Genomic DNA, 18015 nt, shown 5'->3' on the forward strand with positions numbered 1-18015 from the left:
TTTTATTATTTGCTCAGACATAAAAAAAATTCTGCAGAAAAAAATATTTTAGTTATTAAGTTTATTTACAAGGCACAGAATGTGGACTTTCTTCTCTTGGAGGATGTGTCTGTGATTTTTGGCAAAAAACTAGAGATGAGTGAAAGTTGATTCACCTCAGTGAGAACGAATTCTGGTAAAGCTGATGCAGCGACCCTAAAAGACAACAGAAAGGAGAAGTTAAACACAAATTTGTCTAAAAAAAAAAGCACAATCTGATGCATTGTATGCTGCTTTCTTGTTAGATTCTTTTTTACCTGCTAAAAAGAAATATATATACTGAAAATTACAATGTCATCGGCATATATCATAACCGGTTTGAATTCGTTATTGTAACTTTTAAAGTACAGCAGACAACTATGTAGCCTACTCTGAGGGTTTTTGACAGTGAACGTTTTTTGGGATTTGTTTTAACATTAGGTAACCTGTTCAGTCACACCACAGCAGTTCAGTCTGATTAAATAACTTGCTTTGACTAGACCTCTATCTTCTTATCAGTTTACTTATTTTGAGCTGTTCAAAGGTGTGCTTTGGCGTATTGGTGATCTTTCAGATGTTTATGATAAATGTCAGATAAGCCTTTTTAATCAGCATTTTTCATCAAGAAATGCCCTGTTTGGTTTTCCTTTCAAATTGTTGAATCATGAAAACTGGCTTTAACTAAGGACTGCAGTTATATTACTCTGGGTTCTTTTGTGACCTCCCTGATTCAAATCAGTTTATTTCTAGAAAGCCGATTCACAACACATGTCATCTCAAGGCACCTTACAATTCAACCAATTCACACAGATTGGTTCAAAGCAGCTTGTAGCGACAGTGGAGAGGAAAAACTCCCTTTTAACAGGATGGAACATCCAGCAGAACCAGGGTCAGTGTGAGCGGCCATCTGCCGAGGCAGACACCGGGTCATGAATCAAACTGCATAACTTACACACTTAATAATTTAACATTGGTCACATTAATATCTAAAAGTTAGGTCAAATAACCAGAAAAACACACAATTATAAGACGTTATCAATCAAATCCAAATTTCAAAAAAGTACAAAAATATGTAGAAATTAGTTTTAACTTTTCCCAACCAACTCCTGCTCATAAAAAAAAAAAAAAAAACAGAATTCCAGACAATAAGAAACTTCAAAAACATTTTGGCATTTAAAATAAAGGACATTAAAAACAGGTGGAGGGTGGATCAACAAATTGCCACATCGTCAATCTTTACAAATAACATTGGGTCATGTTTGGATGTTCATCAGAGGTGCCATTTGTCTAATTTTTAACAACTTGTTGGGAACAGACAACATTCCGAAGGAGAAAGATTTATCAGGAAATAACAAGGCTTTTCGAATCATCTAATGTTTTTGTGGTCCCTATGAACAAAAAGTGAGCTAATCCCATTATACCTGGGAGTGTGTGAGCTGTGTTTGATGACAATACATGCAGGCGTTCACTGCTAATAATAGCAGGCTAAGTGGGCGCAGAAGGCTGTTAGTTATCTGTGTGACAATAAACAGGTCTTATGCTTAAGAACTGCCTGGTAACAAGTTAATGAGGCCAATTTATTTTCAGAAAGAAAGCATTTGTGGAAACCTATGCCAAAAAAAAAAAAAAAACATTCCCTTTTAGACTTCTTAAGAGCTTAGATAAAGCATCCATAATCATCAATTCTATTTTTATTTGGATTGGTAGTTAAGTACTGAGGTTATTTCTTACCTTATCCTGAGGCGTTGGCCTCATGATGGCCACTCTGTCATACTGCCTTCTCAATAAGGCCAGCAGTGCATCAATGCGTCCCTGAAGGGAAAAATCAGAGTTGATTATTAATAAAACAGCGTTGTATTATGCTACATTCACACCGCACACCATTGAAGCAGCAGAAGCAGCTGGTTTACATGCAAGCTGGTTTACAGGGTGGGGGTTTGAGGTGGAGACAGAGAGAGAGCCATCCGTACCGATGACAGAGACTGGACAGTCTGAGCACAGTGGCTCAGAGACGGATTCCGCCATTGATTTCAATGATTCTGCGCTGTGGCCAACAAAAATGACTGATTGTGATCGAGTGAATGTTGTGCATTTAATGGCAAAAAGGAAGTCTTTCTCAGAGATGGCAAATTAACTGCCAGGAGTTTTAGAGGGCAGAGAATATCCAAAGTATCTAACCTATTCTACCTCCCACAATGGAGGGGGGAAATTGTTAGGGACTACAGTGCTTGCTGTTCTCCTATGATGATGTAGAGAAAAGATAAACTAGTTCATTAAATTCAATAGATGGGATTAAAGTATCCAACATCAAATACAGAAAGCTATGAAAGATTTCCAAGGCATGAAATAAACCATGCACACAAACATTGTTACTGGACATTGTCAGTGACTGGCTGGAGGTAAGCTTGCCTTCAGTAAAATGAAGATAATAAAAAAACTACCTGGGCCCTGGGATGTCCCAGGAAAGGTTCAATGATCTGACAATGCTGTCTATAAAGCATCAGCTTGCTAAGAAATTAGACTTTATAGACATTGTAAATGACTTTACCACTAAAGTAGTTCATCGATTGGCATTTGGAGGCCAAGTCTAACCACATTTATCAAGAGAAGTTATGTAAGAATTGTTTGATTTTCTGTAAATGGCAGATTGTTGAATAAATACTAGCAAAAGACAAAAGGCGAATGAAGTATACAGTTAAGTTGACTTGTGTGTGCGGGCATTGTGTGTGGGTTCAGACGCATTTGAACGCACTTTACTGGAAGCACTTCAGGAGGGTCAAGGATGCTCTTAAGGTGCGTCTGACCTTAATGTGTACACACTTCAAGGAGCAGGCGCTTTTTAGCTACCGTAAAGGCCAATTTATGCTTTTGACGCATAGCCTCTGCAACCGTCAAATCTGTCTCTGTGTGCAACCACACCCCCCGCGCAGAGGTTCTGCAACCGTTGTTGCGCACCTAAAAAAAAATCACAAACCCATGCAGACCTAAAGCAGGTGTGTTTGGTCCTTGGTATGCCTTTCCGGATGTATTTAAAAACCGAGGAACAACTACAATGGACAACTACGACAAAAGGTTCGTCGAGGGGGTTCGCTCCATTAACAGAACTTGTTCCTCTTCGACGTCTAGCGACTCTAGATCCATCTCCGTGACCTTGATATCTTGCAGACGCACCATTGTTGTTTTGGAAGATAAACACTCCCGCCGGCACCGCCAAAGTTCTCGTGACCATCAGCCGAAATTATCGCAAGTTCTCCAATAGGCTCCCCCTTGCACTTTGGCGGGTAACTGCTGTGTGTCCCTAGAAATTCCAGACCGACGGTGCAGAAGCATACCAGCAAAACTGGTTCGCGAAGTCTAATCTGCCCTTAAACGCGTCTGTTATGCAAGTAGCATTAGATTACCTAAATAACTTACACAGAACTATTCTTATATCTCCAATCGCAAAGCTCACTGTTTTTTGCAGACAGTATAGATTCCAATCTCACCTTGATTGGAGAGTACCACTTAGGTTGGGATGGGGGGTTGTAAACAGGAGGTGGTCTTGGTGGGGGGTGAGGAATAATGGGCTCCTCCACTTCCTCTGGCATGGTGACTGTAGCATTTTTGGCTTTCTCTAGACGCGAACCTTCCTCTGTGGATCCCTTCTGGCCCCATCTCACCTGCAGGAAGTAAGTGTGCTACACTTGCATCACAAATACACCGAACTAAACTTTAATACATTTTCTATTTTAAAATAGGAATTTTAACCTCCATGCGTTTAATTCCTCCAGCACCTCTGCCCCCATAGTAAGAAGCGTCTACAGTTGGCCACTTGTGTTTCGGTAGAGGATCCTCCTCTGGTTCCTTAGTGAAAAACCATCAACATGTTCTTCAGAAAAAATTATCCACACAAGCATGTGTCCCCAAATAAAGTCTTTTAAATTCAGAATAAAAACTTTTAACTGTGACATTAAAGTTAAGCTAGAATTTAATCTCTACAATGTTCAACGTAAATGTAAAGGATTCAGTTTTCTCACTGGACCTTGACAAATAAATGCCAAAGCATTCTGTCAGCCTCCTTAGCTCCACCCACGCTCCTTCTGTGTTCACCCAAATTTATCTTCTCTCAATCACCTCTGCCAAGATGGCAGCATGAGGTAAAAAAAGATCTGCTCTAACACATGGCAGTTCTACAAAAAACACCCCCCCCTTTTTTTTTTACTTACAAAAACAGGAGGTGGAGGAGGGGGACGTGAAGGAGGGGGGTCCCTGATGACCTGTGTGAAAGCATTGGCAAAAGATTTAAACAACAAAAAAAGGGAATTCTAGGACAAATGTTAACCTTTAAAAACCTTAGCAATAGTTAGAAAATACTTCTTGAAATAAAATAAACATAAAAAGTGGTTAGAGGGAAAACATTTCAGTTTTTATGGTGTGTTTTATTGTTAATTTGACAGTAGATCTGATAATATTTCCATTTTTTGTTGGAAATTGTAATTGATGAGTTTCAAATTAGGGTTTGGTGATAAATTTATATCAATTAATCAAATGTGCTGTTTGTGACAACTTAATCTCTTTAATTTTTTTCCACAAATGTACTTCTTGGGCTTCCGTAGCTCAAAGAGACATCAGAATCATCACCTTTTTGTTCTTAGAGGTCCACTCATAACTAATAAATTAGCTCAACGTATGGTAGCATTACCAGCTAACATTTAGTCTGTTATATTATTGAATTCTGTTGCCTTTTAAATTATGTCACCTCCAAATTGGAATGACTGATAAAAGCAAGTTTTTGAAAGTAATGACTATCATTTCTAAAGTTTTTTATTCTGGAATTTACAGGAGGAAAAGAATTATTAATCAGATTTGGAGGCAAAAAAATACATTCATAAATGCAACATCAGTTTACAGTTATCTCAACAAATCTGTCACTCAAAGGTAAATATGTGATGAATGAACAAATACTGATGAAATACGGCTATTGGCATTTTTAACCACATTAATCACAAATTAAACTTCTCACTTTATTGTTGCTGAATCTTATTAAATGAATCACCTACAACCTCTGCTACTAAAAGATGTTTTCTAGGAATAAGAATGCATCATCTGAAATATGTTATTGTTAATGGGTGTTGTTTATCATGCTTGCACAACTTTTTTAATAAGCATGCTACTTAGTGGATTTTACCGATAGATTGTGGATTTTTTTTAATTGAACAGGGAGATAATTATACCCAGATGTGGAAATCGTTTGGAGGCTAAAATTGACATACATAAACTATGCATAACACTGCATAAAAGCAGAAAAATACAGTGTTTTAGTTATCATGGTTCTTGTTGCAATTTGCAACTAATAGCGCATTCTGTTTGCTCTGAGATGAAGGAATTTTAAAGTTCAAGATTAAGAAAAGAAGAAAGTTTGAATTGCATCTTTAAAAACTCAAACCAACCTGGTTACCCATGCACAGAAGCTGGTGCTTTATTCTGTCTTAAGGACTAATCAGCAGATTGTACAGTTTGCAAATTAATATTACATATAGTGCTGGATTATTTTGCATATTAAACATGCTACTAAAACGCTATCAGCTTAACTTTAGTTTGTTAGCTTGCATGATAAAATAAAACAAGAACAAATATAAAACAGCCAAATGAAATAAATTATATACAAATAAAAGGAGGTTGAACTTACCACAGTGCAGCAGAGAGGCCAGAACCACCAGAATAAACCAAGAGCCACTAACAACAGCAAAGCCAACAGCAACCACAGCACCCAGGTCCCATCTGACTGCAACAGACATGGAACAAAATGTGTGATGCTGTCAAACTACAAAAAATATGATAGAGCACAGCCCACATCTGTCTCCATGTATGTAAACCTCAGATTTGTTTTCTGCACCAACAGAAGCTTTGTTTCATTTAGCAGCATTCAGTTTAAATTGATACCCACACATGTGGTGGCAGATATGGCGATGGGGGCGGAGATGTAGGACTGTCCATTATTCAGGCTAATCAGCACTTCAACTGATCTGTAATCAACAAACAGAGAAATTAAGACATAGCCGCAACAATAAAACATGGATTGTTAGGAAACTGCTGTGACCTAAACGAGAGGACATAATCCAACCTGGTTAGACTTTGATATGATCAAGAATGCAAAAAATGCAAACATTAAAAGTCCTCTTAAACAAAATTAACACTAATTAGGTTTGTTTTTAATCAGGCCTTCCTACTTTACTGCTGTGGGTTATGGTGGAGTTTTGGTAACGTGATCTAAGAAAACCCAAAGATTTCTGGGAAAATATAGTGCTATGTTTGATGTGGACAAAAAAGGTCTTGGCTCAACCCACTATACTGGTTTCTGTATTTACACAGCGCACAATTTTCAAGAAATAAATGTATGAATATCATAATTAAGGATTCCATGAGCCAAATGAGACATTCTTCTCTTTAAAAGGCCCCGGAAACCTTGCTAGAGTGGGATGGTATTTTAGTTTTGTCTAAATAGCAAAAATATAGAAATAAAACATCAGTTTCTATCAGAGTCTATGAGAAGAAAACGAAAATGGCTCCTTTTTATTCTTTCACCACAAATAAAAGCCGAACATGCTCAAATCAATGCAGGACTGGTTTACAAAACCTAAAAACCCAATTCACCTATGGTAATATAAATAAAAAAGAACTCCAAAGAAGCTTCCAGGCTAAAGTTAAATGAAGACTGCACACAGGCTGTACTAAGAGCCACCTGCCAATCTGCTTCAAGCCTGTGAAATGTTTCAGAAAATGACTAAAACTACACCTAGAATTACCAAACAGGGTTATAGTACTGTAGCAGAGATGTGGTTAAATCAATTATTCATTAATGTGGGATTCATTTTGATCTACAACAGCTGAAATTTAACAATCCCCCAGTTTAGTTTATCTATTTACTTGTGTATTCATTGCATTTTCATTAAAACCTTTTAGATGAATGCCGAAGTCAAGATGGAAATAAATGTTGATTTAAAAACATTTCTTAAAATAACTACACATTGGTGCACTGACTTAGCTTGTGGTAAAAATCTAAAAAACAAAATAGATCCCTGATATAATGTAATTTTGTAAGTACAGCTCATTAATGCTTTTAGTTGCATGTGTGTTTGCAAACTTACTGTCCAACCTCATGTAGACGAGGAGCTGGACACAGTAGATGGCCATCTCTGACAACTGTTGGCTTCTCATCTGACAGGAAAAACACAACATTAAAACATATCCAAAACTACGGACAGCTTAAAGGTGTAAAGACAGAGCTTTCTGTTACAAGATCAAGCCTTATGCTGTACAATGCAAAAAATGTGAATCTAAATAAGTCATTTTTTCTTAAAATAAATTGATTTTTGCTTGAATTAAGGGGTTAAGTGAGACACCTTACCAATGGAACAAGACAATTTACATTTGAAATTATTATTATTTCAAAGGCATATTATCTAATTATCGTACTTTAGGAGTAAAAATATTTATTTAATTGGCAATCTTATTTAGGTACTCAAATTAAGGTTAAATACACCTAATTTAAGTAAGTTTTACTTATTTCTAGATAGCTTTTGCAGTGTATGTGCCTGGAGCTATTATACAGCAATTAATGAGAAGCTTATGGATTTAACATCTAATTATTAGAAGCAAAATAATTTAAAAAGAATCACATTTTCCAGTTGATTTTTACAGAAAAACACAGAAAAGGAGTCAGGAGTTAACAACCTCCCCAACAACCTCACAGGCACAAAAAAAGCGGAAAAAACAAATCACATGCTCTCTGTAGTGGTCCTCTCAGGGACACTGACCTCAGCGCAGTTCATGTCATCGATCTGTTAATAGACTAATGGGGAGAGAACATCTCTCTCCCTCTGCTCAGCCTCATAATGTCTCCTCTGTTCTATGGCTGCAGCTGATAAAAGGCAGCCACTGTTTGTTTCACAGAGCCATGACTCCCAACTTTCCACTGCAGCTCTGATATCTGCACACTGTTTCAAGTGGGGCTTAGTTTATTTCAGACAGCATCATGGTGCCGTGTAGCTGCACCAAGAAGCTTTGACCCAAGAAGATAATATCCCCTCAGCAATAACAAGCAATTATACAACAGCTGGAAACAAGTCGGTATGCTAAGTGTGAGAGCTATAGTTACTGAAGTATCATTTACTGTAAGTCACTTGATTGGCAGTGAGAGAGCAGAGAATGTTGTCGATCCTCTTGCTGCCGCTAAATCCACTCCCCTTCAAAACTATGTTGAAAGACTCTGGAAAACAAACACACAAAACGTACAGAAATTACTGCTTATTGATACCCCTTGATTAAACGCAAAGCTTTAATCTGTGAACTAACTACCAAGGAGACATAAAGAAACCCAGCTACCCTAGGTTTATCTGTAAGCGGTCATTTCCTCTTCCTTATGGTGTCATTTAGTTATAAATAAACAATAGGTGCTCTGCCTTACTTCAGAGCTACAATTTGGTTTGATCACATAGAACTTGATGTCTAGATTTCCTTTATTTCCTGAAGTCCTGTAAACTCCTGTGGCAGCATGCCTACAAACATTAATCCGTCTTGCTGTAGTAAGGCAGAGAGTCAAGTGGTGTTTTTTCACCCATTCCTGCACCAGCAAGACTTCTCCTGCAGGGTTTCTTTTCTTTCAGCTGTCCTGGGAGGATCTGACCTCTTGCATATGAGGTCTGGAAACGGGCCGACCAGAGAACATGAAATAATATCAGAAGATTGATCATGTTGTTTTAATATGGGAGTGGGACCACATGTGAATTTTTGGATAGTCTAAAATTTTCACATTTAACAAAAAAAAAAAAAAACACTAGAAAGCTGAAGAAATAAATGTTGCAACATAAGCTTGTTTTCCTGCATCTAACAGTGTCGACAGAAAGTAGTCACTCCCCTTCACTCTTCCATTGTTTCATTATGCTTTATGCTTATTTTAAAACATTCTCTTAAAATAAAATCCACAAAACATGAGGAAGATGTTCACGCATGACATAATGAAAAATTCAAACATATGAAGATAAAAAGGTAAATGAATATTTAACATTCCCACCACAGTTAAATTGATCCTCTTATTTCAACTGATCTTCATTGAGATGTTTCTGCAGCTTGATCCTGAGTAGCTTTGTGGTCTCCATTGTTTGGAGATGGAAGTAGTTCTGAATCATTAGAACCATTCTTAGATCTAATATAATTAGCCTGATTGTCTAAGCAGGCAGTCGGAATCATTTAGGGAGAAAAGAGATGACCAAGAACTAAATGTTCATTAAGGTGAAGCTCTAATCTTACCAATTAAATGTTACCAGATCTTGAAAGCTTTCAAAAGGTTAAAGGTTTAGTGGAGGATGTTCTTTTTCCGAGTGGATCATCAAAATAAGTGCTCCTCCTAATTGTCAATCATTATGGTGATATGTTTACGCAAGGCCGTCCTACAGGTACGTGCTCGTCCCAATTTTCACTTACTGGTTCCGAGTCTGAAATAGTGGAAAAATTGCAAATCTTCTTTTGGAAAGTAAGCTTGTATGAGAGATGCAAACTGCAACATTTAAACAGAGCGTGCACAAGGAAAAATTAGCTCATGCATGCGTTTAATAGCTGTTTCCTCTCGGGAGCGGGTAGAGGGTTGTGCATGTGCATTTTTTTTAAAGGGAAGAGGGTGGGTCTTTTAAAAATTCATGAAAATCCTCCATTATACCTTTAACTCTTGCTGAGGTATTTGAACAATCAGTCACTCTTTACCAGAAAGCCCCTTGCAAACAACTCGAATCACATCAGGGGAGAAACGATCAAAGTTCATCAACTACCTACAGCAATATCCCTGCATTGAAGCATGGTGGAGGCAGCATCATAGTGCGAGGAGGATTTTTTAAGAAATGGGGTGGATAGAGGATGAAATGATAGCAGCAAATGTTAATGGATTCTTCAGGAAAATCTGCTCCAGAGTCCTTTGGATCTTTGTCCAGATCTCAATTTAAATCCGACATATTTAAAAGGAACAACAACGGCCCAGCACAGCCAATCTCATCCCATCAGTTTGTTTGAGAGGGTAGAAAACATCCAAAGATACACTATCTTCTAAAGGATGCTATGACAGAGGTGAAAACATTTATATATCAATAATGCTAGAATTATTAAATCAACAATCCAGTTTGGTTTGAGCTTAATTGCTGTTATTAAGATACTTGGTGACCTGCAGACTTTGGAATTATGCTCCTAGGCCAAAAACAAATTCTTTGACGAATGAAATCACTTTTCTTCTGCAGTGTTCTGCCAAGTTCATCCAAGAAAACACAAGAAAAGTAGCCTCGCCCAAACACAGAGCTGGAATGGTTTTAAAACCTTATCTAGATGACAGAAGACTCTTTTTACTGCTTATGCTAGAAGTCAGTGGTGATGCTGACCAGTGCATGTGTAATATGTTGTCTCAGACGTCCCACATCAATCTTTTACAATCTAGAGACGGTTCCAGTTTATTTCACCTGGCAAAAGAATGCATAAATAACAAACAAAAATGTAATTTATTAAATTCAAGCTTTAAAACCAAAGTCATAGTTCATTTATTTATTTTTCATAGTTTAAATATTCATGTGCATTAACTTAATACATGGCAGAGATATGTTTAAAACCCAACCCTTACAGACAGTACTCTTTCCAGGCCTGCAACCATCCTGCTGGGTTATTCTGCTCTTGAGTTGGATCTCTAATTGAGATCCATGCTTTAATATGTCTGCTTTTACTTGGCTTTGCCTGAACTTTCCTTCTCTGATTTATTTTTTGACACGTTAGATGAACAATTCCATACTGTTCTTGCATCTCAATGCCACAGAGTCCCTTGTTGGTAAAACAAAAAACAAACAACATGATTCTACCCTCCCCGTACCTCAAAGCTGGAATTTTGTTCTCAGGTTAACAAACTGTTTCAAAAGTGTATCTAAACATCTGGTTTGAAATGATCCATTGTTAATATGATTATTATTTTGTTATAATATTCTAAAACTGACAAAAGATGCCATTTCCTTTCAGAGTGACGATGCTTCTATTATGCTTAATGAAAAATCTAGTTTTGCATTAACATAATTCAAAGTTGTTTTAAATGCATCCGTGTGTGCCTTTATTGGACTCTATAACCATATCTGATGATGTTAGCTTCTTTGTTTAGTTCAATCCACTTCTTGATACTTTCATCTCTTCATGGAACAAATATAATTTGAAAACATCTGTTTGATGCAGTATATAGATATTGGTCCATTAAACCAAAGAGAAACAGACATGCACATGCATGCTTTATGTCACATCATCCTTACTGGGATTTTGGATTGACTTCCATTCGTTTTTGCAAAGCCTGCAGGATAATTGTCAAACCTCATGGCAAAACGAGATTCAAAGATACCTTTTAGCAATAATTTTTCAAAGCCTAGATCCAAAGTGTGATACCCTATCGTTATGTCTCCTTATTTTGTTTTAAAGGCTAAATAAATTCCAGTAAACCAACCTACCGTTCACGCAGACGCTGGACGGCTCTATTGTAAACACTTCACTGCACGACTGTTTCAGGACCTGCGAAGCAGAGAAATGACTCCAGACTAATATTTTGCAGATGTTTGCATATCAAAGTGTTTGAAACTAACTTGCCTTGTTGACAACGTCTTTGAGGGCATGAAATCCGGAAAGAACTGGAAACACTTGATCCGTGCCGTCTGCTATCTCGGCGAGCTGCAACCACAATAACAATAGTTGGATTTGAAAAATAATACAAGATTTTCAAATAATTTTACTGATACAAATGTAGAAAGTGAAGCTTTTCACCCTTTGATGCCCCTAAATAAAATGTGAAATCACTGTTTAATCCATCACCTAATAATGCATTACATTACTACCACAAAACTACCAAGACACACACCTTCACCTAACATGCTAACTGACATGACCGATGAGTATTTTTCAAAGACACAGACAAGAGGTCCATGGTAAATCTGGCAGAGCTGCAGAGACGCACAACTCAGAAGGGGGGATCTTTAGGTCATTTACTTCATGAAACTACCCCATCATGAAACAAGGTGGTGGCAGCGTTGTGCTTTGGGAATACCCTCTTTCATTAGAGTGAAAGAAAGTTGGCCAGATTAAGGTGGATGGATCCAAAAACAGGAAGAAAAATCTACTGCCAGTAGACAGTAATGATTGTAACCTGAGCAAAGATAGAAGGGCATGAAGACATTTGGAAGGATCTTTGGGTGAAGCTTTATGGGTTACATAAACCCTGATCCCTTTTAGGGAGCTCTTTGGCTTGTGGTGGATGTTCATTGTTTCAGCAGCATTTAAGGAGGGCGAGTCTGTTCCAAATGAGATGAAAGCTTGCTGCAGCTTTCATCTCCTGCGGTAATTATAGCTATGCAAGAAGCTGCTCTGGCATTATATCATTAGAGAGTACTTCCTCTTTAGACCACTGAGTGTAACGGCTCTGAAACTGGCCAGAGGATCTGTTGGACTCTATGCAATGTTTGGGGGTAGAAGCATCTTAACATCGAACTAAGTATTAAGTTTCACATAGATTAATGATATAAATGATGCTGACCCAGCTCAGTTACTCAACAAAATGTAATATTGCTGTGTTACACTACTCCAATGTAATTACAGTGTTGCCCTTTGTTTTCTAAACCTCATTAGGAATAATGAGACAGTACTGACTGCGGAGAAGACAACATGTCACAGCAGATGAGTGATTCTTATTGGGTGTTAATGTATTTGGCTTTATTCCCATTCATTCTCACAGTAAACAAATTATATTTCTATTATTTTTACTCAGAGACAAGGAGTACTTTTAGACGAGTCAAAATCTCGTTCCCACTATCTCCAAACACCTGACAGCTGTTCACTTTTTTCACTCTTCGGAAGGTTTTAGTTGAACTCAGACTAAGCAACAGGGTCAAGGTGGTTTAATGGATACGGGCCAGAGAGAACAGCCTTTTTAAATCTATGCTACAGTCCAATGCTGAATTACACAGACAGAAAGGCAAATAAAAGTCTGTGTTTAAACAAGCTGCCTTTCTCACGGTTCTGAAGGGAGGCCTCTGTGTGTCTAATAAAGGAGGAGCGGTACCTCCTACCTGTTTGTGATCAAAGCCCATGACCCCGACACAGTAGACTCTGGCTCCAAACCCTCTGGCTTTGTCAGCCTGCAAATCCCAGAAAAAGAAGGGAAATTCAGCCTCAAACGTTTGTGGCGAACGGATTATGGGATCAGAACACATGCAAGTTTATAAAAAGTGTAATTATACCAAGGTATTTGAAAATAAAACAACAGTTCATGCAGGATAAGGTAAAACATAAAGCAGTGACAAACACCATGCCTTAAAAATAAATCTGTTTGGTCAAAATGAAATTAAGGCTCACCAGCTGGAAAATAAAATGAGGAGGGATTTTCTCCACACCCACATCCTCTACCATTAGATTCATTTTTAGCAGCATGTGTGTGTATGAATGGTTGTGTGTATGAAAGGGTGTGTTACCTCCTTCACACTCAGTTCATAGGGGTAGACGTCCAGCTTGCCATCGGTCAAAACAATGATGATACTGGATGATGGGGAAGTCTGTGTATTCATCTGCTCTGATACCTGACAGGTGAAGGATTTAGTTCATTCATTCATTCATTCATGTGTCCATACATCATGAGCATAAATGACAAATTATTTAAGGTTATAATAATGCATTGGAAACATTTTTCAACAAGTGGTGCAAGATGACTCTTTTGCTTATCTCAAGAAAGCCAAAGTCGATAAATTTTCAGTTGGTCGTCATCGATCAACATAAAGCTAATTTGTTTTTAAAACTGGCCATTAAAACAGGGACGTCCTTGTTGTCCAGGGAAGCTCTAAGGAGGAGTCATTTCTAGACAACTGCCCATTCTAATATCAGTTTAAATCATTTAACATAAGGGTACATTATTTGAACTTGTGGCCACTTTGACAAAGTATGGGAGGGAACATAAAGTGACGCCTTCAGATGAAAAGTAGAACGTTCAGGAAAACCAAAACTAAGTACACATTTTAAGTTGAAAAAGGATTTTTGTTTATTTTTAGATACATTAAGCAATTTAGTTGTTTGTTTTCTTAACTGCAATTGACATTTTATTTGGATTTTACTCTGCACTAACCCCAAGCACATACATGTCTCATTGAAAGCTCTTTTCACCAGATTCCATTGTCAAAAAGGATCCGTACCATCGGCTCAATTGCGCATGCCCAAACAGATATTCATCCAGGTCACCATAAATAATGTAATTATGGTATAAAAAGTATTTATTTATATCCTTTAATCACTAAAGAATGCTAATACACATCTTTAAAAAATAATGTATGAGTTTTGCGGCAATTTGATGCTTTTTACGTTTTCTCCGTTAAACTGCTTGTCTGACATCATCATCGGACACGCTAGGAGTAGTGCATCAAAATATGATTAACCATGTGGATCTGCATTTTAGTTATTTCTTTCTTTAAATTACACACTATATGCCGTATTGTTAACAAAGAAAAAAAAAAAAACTAAAAAAACTAGATTTATGTTTAAATCTAAGGCCGAAAAAGTTAGCTCTTAGAAGTAGCGTAGGATCCCATTTCCGGTACAGATGAGTGATCAAACAGAAGTTATAAATAACAAATTATAATTTAGTACATTTACAATTTTTAGGGAGGGAAATTTTTAATTTAGGTCTTTTTAACAAAGTAAAATCAAGGGTGACCTGGATGTATATCTGGTTGCGCATGCACATATGAGCTGATGGTACGGATCTTGCTTCCGGGACGGATTGGGTATTGACATGCATGAATCTGCACGCTACCTGTATCTCTCTCTCTTCCTTTATGGTGGCATAACATCCAGTTTAAATTTATTCCTGCCATCTAAAGGGCTTGAGTAAAAAAATGTGGGTTTTACTTTGTGATTTGAAAATTGTGATTAAATTAGAAATGCAAGGAATTATCCAGCCCTAGAATACAGTATAGCCAAAATTTGAATTTCTAGACAGTTTTTCCTATCAGAACTCAGCATTAAGATATTCAAAGCCTGGCTTAGTTAGTCAATTTAATCAAATGAAACCAGCTCTAGCCATTGATAGATATTTTAAGGGCTGTCTATTCTCATTTTACTTTTCAAACCTATATTCCTTTGTTAGGAAGCTGGGCTTTATCATGGCATTTTTCCTAAAACTGGTTAGGGACAAGTAGAAAGAAAACTCTCTTGAACCAAAGGCTATTGTAAAGCCAGTGTCACTGTCCCACCAACCGCTTTCAGGCCTTCGTGCATGTATGTTTCCCCTGATGGTTGGATCTGTTTCAGTTTCTTTAGACCCTCTTCTATTTTTGACCTGTTGAACCAAATAAAAAAAACACATTCATTATAAGCATTTTGTTTGGTTAGAAAACAAAGGATAAATTGCGAAACAGAATGAGGAAGAGACAAAAACCGACCTGTCTCCTGTTAGAGGAAGTGTCACAGCTGCCCTGGATGAAAACACAATGTAGGAGACCCTCATCCTGGGGCTGAAACACACCACATCAACAAGCATTAATAAACAATATAAGTGAGCTGGATGTGTTTAGCTGAAAGCTCAAACACATCGTACTCCTGGAAGACGAAAACCAACCCCTGCTGGTGTTTCCTGTTCTCCATCTTTTAAAGGGTCCAGTGGTTCTAGAGGTCAGAACCAGCTTCAGCACATGTTGCATACCCGAGTCCACTTTCTAACCACCCTGCTATTAGACCCAAATATATCACAGGCTGTTACTCAGAGCAGTTGTTTGCTTAATGTGATGCCTGAACCTCAAATAGCCATGCCCAACATTCTTTTATACCCTCTATCCATATGTTAGACGGGAATTTAAAGACTGGCCACTTGGTTAACAGGGCTGGTTTGCTTTGTGGACCTTAAAACACTTGTTTGTAAATCTCAAGAAGGTTATTTGATACTGTTGCAGGAGTTACAAAAAGGAGGAAAGATGTGTAAATTGTTTATTACCTGACAAACCTACTGGTCAGCTGCTCCACAAAGTTATAAATTTCATTCCAGTGGCTTGAAATACTGCCTGACCTGAAAAAAAGAAAAGAACAATAAAAAAAAAAAACAAACAAAAAAAAAAAAAAAAAAAAAAAAAAAAAAAAACAAAGCCATAAAAACAAAATTAAGATTGTTACATTATCTTATTTTTTTGGGATTCTTATGTAATATGTCAAAACACAGAGGTGCTTATGAATATCTGAAAATGATGTGCAAGGAAAAATTAACTGTAAAAGTCATCAATAGGCATGATAACTCTGGAGGAGCTGCAGGGATGCACAACTATGGAAGACGATTAGGGCCACTGAAAAAATAAAAAAAAGTTAACTGATTATTAAATTTTATTTCAATATAACATGGGGAAAAGTCAGAATTTTGACTTTTTTTCTCCAAATTCTGACTTTTTTCTCAGAATTCTGACTTTAATCTCACAATTCTAACTTTTTTCTCACAATTCTGACTTTTTTCCCATATTATACTGAAATAAAATTTAAGAATCAGTCAACTTTTTTTTACTTTTTTTTACACAACTCTTGCTGAAAGAAAAAATATTAGAAGTTCTGTTTGCAGGTTACCATTGTAAACAATTTAAAAAAGGAGGAAAAAAGTGAAATTAGTATGAAGGCTATACTTTTTCATGGCATTGTACCAAAACACAGACTACAATAATCAATAGGCACAGATCTTAAAAGTTATTTTTATGTAATAAAAGCTATTGTAATTTTAAAAAATTATTAAAATTAGAGTAGTGCGTTTTACTATTCTATGACAGCCACTTAAATTAATTTATAATGTATACAAATATTTTTTTTTAAAGGAGGATTGAAATAACTTACTTGTGATAAGACCAGTTGTGTATCAAAGTATGTGGGACATGAAAACGCAACCATACATGGACAAAACTGAGGTAAAGGCTGACTGTGCTCCAGGGAAATAGCAACACGTCCCGTAAGTACACAAACAAGAACTCACCTGTCTAAAACAAAATAAATGTCAAAGGCTCCATCGCAGGACGCGTCTTCCTCACGCAGCGATGAACTCAGTGAAAAAGCGCACAGAAGCAGCAGCAGGATTTGGCACCGCGTCCAGATCCGATCCATAGTCCATACATGATATATCCAAACCAAGCGATTCAAATGGGGGTTAAAGAAAGGAGCGACTAGTGTTGGAATGGCTTCATATCGGCGGCTCACATGTTGAATCGGTGCATGTATGCAGCAGCGAGCTGGAGCCAAGCTGGGCAGCGCGCTCAGCTGCAGCTTCACCCTCAGACCATCCCTGATGAAAACAAAGGACCACTTCCTGCTCACTTCCTGCAAGGATTTAACAACCTTTTTCTTTCTTTTTTTTCTTGCAAAAAAAAGAACATACATGAACAATATGGAGCATTAATAATTACAAACATATACAACAACAAAGGGCTTTACAAAAAATAACTATCATTTAAAAATTTTATAATTCTTTAAGGGCTGCTATAAGTTTAATGGAATTAGCATTTGAAATACATTTTAAGGATTCTATATAGATATTGATATAACATAATAAAATCTGGAAATTAGGTTTTTGTTGTAAATATTTGGAGGTGTGGATATGATATTTAACATAAATAAAAAAAGATAAAATAAAATATACAAATTCTGTTTTAGGATTTAAGAACCTCACGACGACTACCTGCCAGAATACGAGGTTCATAAAGGCCACAAATAAATAAACAAATAAGTAAATAAAATAAAATAAAAAAATAAAAAAACAAATACAGAGAGATTACCAAAAATATTTATTGAGATTTATTGAAATCATTGCATGTTTTTTTATGTGATAGTTAAATATTAGTAATCAGACAGTTCTATTTAAGGTAAAGGTTAAAAAAGTTAACCAAAAAAAAAAAAAAAAAAAAAAAAAAAAAAAAAAAAAAAAAACACTGAAAACTGAAATGTTAGAAGCTCATC

At 36.8% G+C, this 18015-nt stretch overlaps 1 protein-coding gene across 1 annotated transcript; it reads right to left on the minus strand.

The window, feature by feature from the left end:
- Window positions 1-40: 40 nt before the first annotated feature.
- LOC107092018 (anthrax toxin receptor 2-like) lies at window positions 41-17342 on the minus strand. The gene is made up of 17 exons (XM_015386288.1): window positions 17039-17342; window positions 16028-16099; window positions 15480-15551; window positions 15295-15376; window positions 13524-13628; window positions 13122-13190; window positions 11650-11730; window positions 11514-11574; window positions 8171-8266; window positions 7146-7215; window positions 5945-6023; window positions 5687-5782; window positions 4224-4274; window positions 3766-3861; window positions 3504-3677; window positions 1750-1830; window positions 41-195 (listed from the first exon to the last, which is right to left on the minus strand). The coding sequence occupies exons 1-17, from the start codon at window positions 17164-17166 to the stop codon at window positions 157-159; spliced, it is 1452 nt and encodes a 483-aa protein (XP_015241774.1). The 5' UTR covers window positions 17167-17342; the 3' UTR covers window positions 41-156.
- Window positions 17343-18015: the final 673 nt, after the last annotated feature.

Source organism: Cyprinodon variegatus, unplaced genomic scaffold (genome assembly GCF_000732505.1).
Source record: "Cyprinodon variegatus isolate N-32 unplaced genomic scaffold, C_variegatus-1.0 Scaffold362, whole genome shotgun sequence".
Lineage (NCBI taxonomy): Eukaryota > Metazoa > Chordata > Actinopteri > Cyprinodontiformes > Cyprinodontidae > Cyprinodon > Cyprinodon variegatus.

Bases quoted from the DNA above. Each gene is read 5' to 3' on its own strand.
- LOC107092018 (XM_015386288.1), bottom strand. From the start codon at position 17,166: ATGGATCGGATCTGGACGCGGTGCCAAATCCTGCTGCTGCTTCTGTGC. The intron at 16,100-17,038 runs GTGAGTTCTTGT...TCTTTTTTTCAG, and splicing joins ATTTATTTTGTTTTAGACAG to GTCAGGCAGTATTTCAAGCC. The intron at 3,862-4,223 runs GTAAGTAAAAAA...TTTTTCACTAAG, and splicing joins CTCCTCCACCTCCTGTTTTT to GAACCAGAGGAGGATCCTCT.